Here is a 10,002-nt window from a genome sequence, read left to right as displayed (position 1 = left end):
ACATGGCATTGGTAGTGAATATGTGCAAATTTTAGGTTTTTTTTTTTCCCACAAAAAAAAAAAAAACCAAAGGACCCGTAAACCCGGCCCGAACCGACCCGTTTTAACCAGGCCAAGTTAGGTCCAGTTCCTATATTAAAAAATATTGTCCCTAGCCTAACCCGGTCCAACCCGTCTCTTTTAAACCTGGATCCGGTCTGGCTCGTGCCCAGCCCTACACTGTACAACTTTCAAAATTCCTAACCCACTCCATAATAGCAGGCCTAGACCGGGTCAAAGCTTATTGGACAGAAAAGCCCAATATATCAAATGGACCAGGGGCCCTACACTTACCCGCCAACATGCGGTTACGAAACACAGGTTTTTGCTAAACTCGTTTCTTAGAACAGCTGCGCAGAGCGTCACCGATTCACCGGCACCGCCATCATCGCCGCCGCAATTGCTAAGCGATCGAAACCTCAAATACAAACGCAAGTTTCCCAAAACCCCTCCATCTCCTCCAAAATCCCATTCCGGCCCCGCAAAATCATAAAAATCTCCAAGACCCCCACCGCCAAGCCCTCTCCCTCCTCCTCCTCATCCCCCGCGCTCCCCAAATCCTAATCTCACTAACCTCCCAATCCGAAATCAACCTCGCCCTTCAACACTTACTGAGCTCCGACCCGCTTTTAACGGCCCTGATCGGCTCTATACCCCGCCGTCCTTCGATCCCAACCGTCCACCATTCATATCCCTCGCAAGAAGCATTATTTACCAGCAGCTCGCCACCAAATCCGCTCAATCGATCTACACGCGGTTCGTTTCGCTCTGCGGCGGCGAGGCCTCGGTGGTCACCGACGTCGTTTTGTCGCTCTCGGCCCAGAAGCTCCGGACAATCGGCGTCTCGGACCGAAAAGCTTCGTATAGAAGTACAGCGATGGGACTTTGTCCGATTCGTCGATTCACGAAATGGACGATGAGGCTCTACTCACAATGCTGACTCTGGTGAAGGGAATTGGGGTTTGGTCGGTCCACATGTTCTTGATGTTCTCGCTTCGCCCGGCGGACGTGCTGCCGGTCGGCGATCTCGGCGTGAGGAAAGGAGTGAAGTTGTTGTATGGGTTGAAGGAGTTGCCGAAACCGTTGGAGATGGAGGAGCTGTGTGAGAAATGGAAACCTTATAGGTCTGTTGGGTCTTGGTACATGTGGAGGTACATGGAGGCCAAGGGGGTCCTGTAGCAGCAATTGAGGAGGCTTTGCTCATATGGTTTTCAAATTCCGGGTAATCGCCCTTTTCCTCTGAAGTTGGTAATCTATTGCATTCTTATTGAATCACTTTGTAGTTTGTGTATATTTGTTGTAGGATTGAATTTCTGTTCTAGTTCACTGGTTTCTTGGACTGAAAGTCTGAAACTTGAAATCATGTTGCTCTGTAATCTATTGGTTGTGTAATGAAAGGTGATGTTTCAGTATTTGCTTGTGAAAGATTGAGATGGAAGATTTAGTTCTCTTTGGAAGTTGTCCAAATGTAGCATCACTTGGAGGTGTGATGTCATGTTTGATAATTGAATGACGAGTGACGACTGATGATTTGATTGGGATTTATTAGCATCATAAATGAAACACCACTTGTAGATTATGTCTATGTTTATGCTGCCGTGCCGATCTCAAGTTCTCATGCTACCATCTCAATCATATGGCCAACAAGGGGATCTTCAGTTCCTTGATCTGTTATGTTGATATAAATGTTCCTTTCTTTCTTTCTTTCTGGACTTGAGCTCTTGAGTCTTGAGATAGACCCCAATTATTTAGATTCTGTGTTGTGTGTAGCGCGCTTAATAGTTTTGAGTTGTTTACATTATTCATTGTGTAACTAAACTTTCTTTGGGTTTGAGCTATATACCTGCTGGTATCTTAGCTTCTAACCAAGATTTTAGTATAAGAGTTACTAGTTAGCTAGCACGTTTTGGTCTCAAGAGTAAACGGATGTGGGAGGTGAAATAACCCTTAGTTATGCTCAGAGATGGTGTTCTCCAATAAAAAGGTATTCCGTACCATGTATATGTTTTATGTGTTCTCATGTACATGCAATTTTGAATGATACCGAACAAACTAGATATTCAGTTTAGATTACTTATGAAAATTTGCTAGTACTTGAAGCGTTGGTGACCTAGTCTATACAGTATAAACTTATTCAGTTAAGATACGTAGTCACTGTATGTTAACTTCATCCTTTTGCTGCAGTAGCATGCTTGGTTAAGGTGAATAAAGGACTCTGTCGATCTTTTGTATTCAATTGGTAAATTAAGCTTTGTTTGAAGTTGTTTCTTGCACTGTCCATTTCCCATAAAGGACTCCGTAGCTTGCCTTTGATGGTTGATAGTGCTCTTAATCTTTTTGTATTGAGTATTGAATTGACTAGGATCAAGTGTATTTGAGTGCCACTACACAGACAGCTAACCAAATCAAACGAATTACTGTCTGGTTGTTTCAGCCCAAGATTTGTAGTGTCAAAGCCGAATCAAATCGCTCCAACTAGTTTGGTTTGCCCTGCTTCTTGAGTACCTACAGGTACTTAGTGTCGTTACATATTTGGACTAGTGGATTTGATCCAACAGTTTGCAGTTGCTCAATTTTAGCCGTTGGATCAAATCTAAACGGTCAAATGTGTGTTAGCACTGAGTGCCTGTAGGTCCTCTACCACAGTCCAAACTAACTACTAAGATATTGTCATTGAACGTATATGTATAATATAAGAAAACGTGATATTGCAGAATGCTTTTCATAATAATGCCGAAGGCTAGGGTTACAATATATATACGAAAGACACAACCCTAATCCTAAACTAATGCCTAGAAACAAGGAAGTCAAACCTTATCAGGTAAGTAAAGGCTAAGTACAGATTTACAAGATTCACTATACTAATCCAAGATATCTTCTTTAACACTCCCCCTCAAGTTGGAGTGTATGTTAATAACACCCAACTTGCTGAGCAATGTTTCAAACTGTGTAGAATTCAACGGTTTGGTGAAGATGTCTGCTGGTTGCTCACTTGTTCGTATGTATGCCGTACGAATCATTCCTTCTTGAATCTTCTCTCTTACCAAATGACAATCAATCTCTATGTGCTTTGTCCTTTCATGAAATATCGGGTTTGAAGCAATGTATATGGCTGCTTGGTTATCACAGAATAACATGACTGGTTGTGAATGACTCACCTTTAAATCTCTCAAAATGTTCTTTAACCACGTGATCTCACAACATGTGGCTGCCATGGAACGGTACTCGGCTTCAGCACTGGAACGAGAGACAGTAGTTTGCTTCTTTGTTTTCCAGGATATCGGTGCTTGACCCAGTTGAATGTAATAACCTGTTATTGATCTTCTTGTGTCCTTGCACCTGGCCCAATCAGCGTCACAGAATGCACTTAACTGCAAGGATCCCTTGGATGGCAGCAATATACCTTGTCCCGGTGAACTCTTGATGTATCTGAGAACTTTGTGTGCTGCCTCAAGGTGTGGTTGTCTAGGCTTGTCCATAAACTGGCTTAACATGTGCACAGCATAAGCTAAGTCCGGCCTGGTTATGGTTAGGTAGATCAACCTACCCACAAGTCTTCTATATGATGAAGCATCAATAAGAAGTTCTCCTTCCATCTGTGTAAGAGAAACATTTGATTCTACAGGAAACCGTGAAGGTTTGGCACCCAAAAATCCCGCATCATCTAAGATATCCAATGCATATTTGCGTTGACATAAGGTGATGCCATTTGTAGATCGTGCAACCTCTAACCCCAAGAAATACTTGAGTTGTCCCAAATCCTTTAATTTGAATTGTTGTGAAAGGGACTGCTTCGTGGCTTCAATTTCTTGTAGATTATTTCCTGCTAAAATTACATCATCAACATATACCAATAAAGCAATGAAGTTACCGTGCTGACTTCGGACGAACAATGAATAGTCAGAACACGATTGATGAAATCCAGCAGCCTTGAGGGCAGTGGAAAGTTTAATGAACCATTGTCTTGAGGCTTGTTTTAAACCATATAAGGATTTGTGTAGCTTGCAAACACGAGTCTCCCCCTTTCGTCCAAAGCCAGGAGGTAAATTCATGTACACTTCCTCATCCAGATCGCCATGCAAGAAGGCGTTGTTGACATCGAGTTGATGTAAATGCCAATGACGCACAGCAGCAACACTAAGGAGTACACGGACAGTGGTTAACTTGGCAACTGGAGCAAAGGTTTCACGATAGTCGACCCCTTCGATTTGACTATAGCCCTTGGCAACCAACCGAGCTTTGTAACGCTCGATGGTCCCATCAGGTTTAAGCTTAACCTTGTACACCCATTTGCAGCCAATCGGCTTTTTGTGAGGAGGAAGTGGAACAAGGGACCAAGTATGGTTTTCCTGAAGAGCAGCAAGTTCGTGGTGCATGGCATCACGTCATTGTGGATGTTGGACAGCCTGCAGGAAGGTGGTGGGTTCTCGAATGGTGGTGACGTTAGTAACAAAATGCTTATGCATAGGGGAGAGGCGATTGTAAGATAAGTAATGAGACAGAGGGTGAGCAGTACCTGATACCTGAACCATATTCGAGGAAGGAGCAAGTCGGGACGGGAGAGAGGTCTCAACATGGAAATCCTGCAAGAAAGAAGATGGTTTGGTAGGACGTGTGCCACGCCGGGGTGGCGGTGGTGCAGCAGGAGAGGAAGACGGAGGGGATGGGGGTGGAGAAAGTAAGGAAGGGGAAGTAGGCTCAACAGGGAGAGCGATGTCAGGGGGGGAAGCGATGGGAGGTTCTATGGGAAATATAGGGACTGGATCAAAGGATGGCGAGTAGGGTGCTACGGGAAGGGAAGGAGGAGTGGGAGGGGAAGCAGCGGAAGGGTGGGGTAAGTTGTAGGGAAAATGGTCTTCGAAAAAGAGGACATCCCGTGACACAAAAAACTTGTTAAGTGTAAGGTCAAACAAGCGGTAACCCTTCTGGCCATAAGGATACCCAACAAAAATGCACCGTCGTGCACGGGGATCAAATTTAGAGGGTTTTTGTGCATGGGTGGATGCAAAACATAAGCATCCAAAGACACGTAAATGCATGTAATGAGGTGCCTTGTGAAACAACTTGTGGTATGGTGTTTGCCCTTGGAGAAGTGGTGTGGGTGTACGATTGATAAGATAGGCCGAAGTGAGAATAGCATCCCCCCAAAAATGTTTAGGAAGGTTGGCTTGAAAAAGGAGGGCTCGAGCAACATTTAACAGGTGACGGTGTTTGCGTTCAGCAACACCATTTTGTTGTGGTGTGTTGACACAACTGGTTTGATGCAGGATCCCTTTGAGTTGATAAAAGGTGACAAGTTTGAACTCGGGACCGTTATCACTTCGAATCACCTTAACTGTTGTATTGAATTGATTCTCAACCATGTGTATAAATTGAACAAGAATATCTTGTGTGTCAGATTTTTGTTTCATCAAATAAACCCAGGTGCACCGTGTGTAATCATCAACAATGGTAAGAAAATATTTGGCACCTGAGAGGGAAGGAACTTGATAACCCCCCCAAATGTCAATATGTATTAATTCAAAACATGAACGAGTAGATATAGAACTCAAGGGAAAAGACAATCTGGTTTGTTTAGCCAATGGGCAAATTAAACATGTATTGGAATCACATGACTTATTGTGCATAAAGGGAAGTAACGAGGACACTTTAGGTGATGGATGCCCAAGGCGTTGGTGCCAAAAAGGAGAACTCATAGTGGTGGTGGTGTTGCAGGATCCCTTCCTTGGTGGGTCGAGATGGTAGAGTCCCTCCCGTTCAATTCCCGTCCCAATCATCTTCCCCGAACGTAGGTCCTGTATGACACAAGATTGTTTGAGAAAAATGGTGATGTAAAGGGAATCGTAAGCTAACTTGCTAATAGATATGAGGTTTAGCCTAAACAATGGTACGCATAAAACATTGTCAAGGATAAAGTTGGGAGAGAAAACCACTTGGCCGACATGGGTTACATTAGCAAGGGAACCATTTGGTAATTCAACATTATGATTTTCAACACGTTTTGAGGACGTGAGAAACTCAGGACTGCATACGATGTGGTCGGTGGCCCCACTGTCCAAAATCCAAATAACTTGCCTTCCATTACGCATGAAAGAAAAAGCTTTACCTGAGAGTTCTTCATGATTCGAAGAGTTACCCACTTGATTAGCAAATGAGGATTTGCTTTTGTTCAAAAGCTGAAGAATCTGCTTGCAGTCCTCTGGAGAAAAAGGAAAATTGGGCATTGCATCCTTCTTGTCACGACCCGTGACTTGGTTGCCCTTGAAAGGGCGATTTTGTTCAGTCTCAGCCGCTGCTTTTCTTTTGCGGCAAGAGTCAAAAGTGTGTCCTTTCCAACCGCAAAACGTGCACTTGAGATGAGCACGACAATTCTTGGTGCTATGATTGGTCTTGTTGCATTTGGCGCATCGCTGACTACCATCTTCTGTCTCGGGTTCTCGACCAGCGCCCCTCACTGCAAACACAGCAGCTTCAGGCTGCACGGTGCTGCCCTTTCCGTTTGATACTTCAACTTGTTTCTCATGACGAAGAACAAGTGCATATGCTTTGTTAACAGTTGGCAATGGATCCAGCAAGAGGGTGTTGCTACGAACTGTAGCATATGAGTCACGTAAGCCCATAAGGAATTTCATTGTTTTCTGAGTCTCAACATATGATGTTATCTCGTTCCTTGCTTCACAATGGCATGTCGGGATTGAACATAAGGTGTCACGTTCATCCCAAAGACTCTTGAGTTTTGTGAAGTAAGAACTCACCGTCATGTTGCTGTGCACACAATTATGGATTTCGTTTTCTATGTGAAACAGTTGAACTATGTTCACATGAGAAAACCTTTCTTGCAGGTCAAGCCACATCTGCCGCGCATCCTTGCAGTGTATGACACTTCCTGAGATTTCTTTTGACATGGAACCGAGCAACCATGTTTTCACCAGATTATTGCACCGGTTCCATTGCTGTAACTCTTCAACCTGTGCATCAGTTGGCTTCGCGATTGTTCCATCAACCAACCCTAACTTGTTTTTAACCATCAAGGCCATGGTCATGGATTGCGCCCATGTGCCATAGTTGTCTTCCACGAGTGGCTGCGGTACAAGAATGGCGCCAGGCTGATCCGAGTGATGAAGATAAAGTGGATGATTAGGGTGTTCCCACTTCTGATGCAAAGTCATGCCTGAGGAGGTTGACTGTTCTGGTTTTTCACCCATGGCTATGGTTGCTAGGGTTTAATATCTGTCGAGGTTTTGCTAGATCGTTGGCTCTTGATACCATATAAGAAAACGTGATATTGCAGAATGCTTTTCATAATAATGCCGAAGGCTAGGGTTACAATATATATACGAAAGACACAACCCTAATCCTAAACTAATGCCTAGAAACAAGGAAGTCAAACCTTATCAGGTAAGTAAAGGCTAAGTACAGATTTACAAGATTCACTATACTAATCCAAGATATCTTCTTTAACATATAATATGTTTGTGTTTAAGTACCTCTTGAGCACGTACACAGTCATGTTGCTTGTTTTTCTTCACAAACTTGTATTCAGAAACCATGCATGCATATGAACAAAATTGTGCAAGAATTGTAATTCTTTTTTTTTTTTTTTTTTTTTTCAGTAAAGGAAATAGGAAAATTGAAAGTGTACGAAGCCAAAGATGAGCATATTTTTACTTTCCTAATAATAGAGAGAGAAGAAACATCATATGGTGACACAATTTATATGCCCAAATTATCCATCCAAAAAACAAAAATATTATTCTTACTATATATTTGTACCACCTTTCTCTAATAAAGATATGACTCACATGTGTTGATGGGTCCTACATGTATTAGAGAGATGATACAAATAGATAATAAATGTAATAAGTGTAGCGTTACTCTTAATAAAATTGTTCAGAGCATATGTATATATAGTTATAATTATAATTGTGATTGCTCCATATAAGTTGTGTATGGTGGTTTCAAAGGACAAGGATTGTTTGTCTTTTCACTTTCGGTGCCCTCCTATTTTATGTGATCACGGTTAAGCCACGTCAACATTTTATATTGTTTTTTTTTTTTTATAAAGATAATAAGACAAAAATGAATAGTAATATAAAATGTTGACGTGGCTTAACTATAAGCACACAAACAGGAGGACACGGGAGGGCAGACAATCCTTGTTCGGTTTCAAAACATGTTTAAGCACACGAGTCAATATTCAACTATAGGTTACTATTCTAATCCCACATAGGGACACATGACAATTGACATGACAAGCGAATAGCTATTGCAGTAGTTGTTGAATTTAATTCCCCCTTAATTGATCTTGTTTATCGATAATCTCTGGTGTTATGCAAACTCATATGATGATGCTCTACGAATATATGAACAATAAAGTAAACACGCCACACACAAACACAAAGAATTTAGTGAGGTTGCACTATATGAACAATAAAGTAAACACGCCACACACAAACACAAAAAATTTAGTGAGGTTACACTATAGAGAATAACAACTTGGATACAAGAACTTGTTGAAAACCCTTATGCGAAGACCCAAAACCTTGCTTTAGATCTCTCTATCACTCTTGGCTCTCTGCCCTTGTATTTTCTTTGTTGTTCAAGTTAATAATCAGCACCAAACAAGACTATTTATAGTACATAGACGAAGGTTACATTTCATACAAGTATAGGATTTTTAAATCCTTTTAGAGTAGGGAAAACTCACTTATTTCCTAATCCTAAATTGATTGGTATTACAAAGAGAGACCTACTTCCTAATTCTTATGGGAAATAACATGTTCACATTTCTTTTGTCATTTCCCAACACCATTTGAAAACCCAAACCCGTTTCGCCTTGACGAGACAAAATCACAATAGTAGTAAATAATCATCACTTTGGTAAGTTCCATTCAAATAAACTGTTAACTAAGAGTATATTTGATGAATTTCTTTACCTCTTTTTCTTTTCTTGTTTCCATTGAAAATAATATATAGCCTTCCACATATCCTAATTTTTACAAGAAGATGCCATCTTTTGTTTGCTTGTTTTATTATCTGAGTTAAGTGATGAGAGAGCAAAAATATAATAGATATGAAATCCGTCACAGGTCAGTTATTATGTATATGAGCTAGCTGTTCTTACATGGAAATGTTACAACGACAATCTTGTTAAAAACAAAATTAAATTAAAGAAATGTAGGGTTATTGGTTTAGGTGTGAATTAGGGTATTGACTATTGAGAAGGTGCAGAAGTACTGGAATAGCACCACTGCAAATTAGGGAAGGCTAATGAGCATATAGTTGACCAATATAGTGCCTTGTTGAAATGAATGAAATAAGAAAAAAAACAAGTAGGTGGGTGAAGGTGATTGGTGGGCTTCGTACACACCAGTCATCGCCTTTCGTTAGATAAGTAGATTCCCAGCCGCGTAAACACCAAGAACAAAACAATTATAAAGTAGTATCACGCGATCATCATATTTATAAAAAAATAAAAAATCTTAAAAACTATAAAATAGGCATTAAGATTTATCATCACCATTCTGAGTCACAATTACAGACACAATACAAGATCATTGATACTAGTAACTTTGAATTTTACAGTGACGCTGAAGTCGTGTTCTACCTAAGTTCTTGTTCAGAACTACACTCACACGATAAAACGTGCATGTGCGAAGTTGACATGATTAATTAAAATACGTATATTCAATATTGTTAGGGTTGTGCTTTCCACACACATATTTTTACTTCTCAGACACCCCTTTCAATTTTTGATTGTCGGATCGAATAAATTGAAGAATGAGTGTGTGAATAACACCACGTATTATTACATTTGCTTGTGTAGACCACTTTACCTAGATCCTACAAATTTCTTAAGCTTGCAAAAAAGCCCCATCCGTACAATTTGCTATCTTTATTCTCGGCACCTTTGGTGTCCCATGTCCGTCCAAATTGCTTAGGACCCTCCTTGACCTCACCTTC

General features: G+C 41.1%; 2 protein-coding genes across 2 annotated transcripts; one reads left to right on the top strand and one right to left on the bottom strand.

Moving 5' to 3' along the window:
• The first annotated feature begins 341 nt into the window (after positions 1-341).
• Positions 342-1,451, top strand: LOC103960868 (alkylbase DNA glycosidase-like protein mag2). The gene is given in 5 exon segments (XM_009373361.1): positions 342-346; positions 390-595; positions 598-684; positions 687-902; positions 905-1,451. Coding segments are annotated over 5 exon segments (828 nt in total). The 3' UTR covers positions 1,219-1,451.
• Positions 1,452-5,796: 4,345 nt separating this feature from the next.
• Positions 5,797-7,244, bottom strand: LOC125476347. Its single transcript, XM_048582306.1, has 2 exons — positions 6,146-7,244; positions 5,797-5,834 (listed from the first exon to the last, which is right to left on the bottom strand). Exons 1-2 carry the CDS (start codon positions 7,242-7,244, stop codon positions 5,797-5,799), a joined length of 1,137 nt encoding a protein of 378 aa, XP_048438263.1.
• Between the last annotated feature and the right edge of the window lie 2,758 nt (positions 7,245-10,002).

Source organism: the organism of the source record quoted next, unplaced genomic scaffold (assembly GCF_019419815.1).
Source record: "Pyrus x bretschneideri cultivar Hongxiangsu unplaced genomic scaffold, Pyrus_bretschneideri_v1 Contig1, whole genome shotgun sequence".
Taxonomy (NCBI): Eukaryota; Viridiplantae; Streptophyta; class Magnoliopsida; order Rosales; family Rosaceae; genus Pyrus; species Pyrus x bretschneideri.
This window is presented reverse-complemented; position numbering and strand designations above follow the sequence as displayed.

What these genes read in the sequence shown, in the direction of transcription:
- LOC125476347 (XM_048582306.1), bottom strand. Translation starts at nt 7,244, where the DNA reads ATGGGTGAAAAACCAGAACAGTCAACCTCCTCAGGCATGACTTTGCAT. An exon ending in GAATCATGAAGAACTCTCAG is followed by an intron (nt 5,835 to 6,145) that starts GTAAAGCTTTTT and finishes TGTGTCATACAG; the next exon opens with GACCTACGTTCGGGGAAGAT.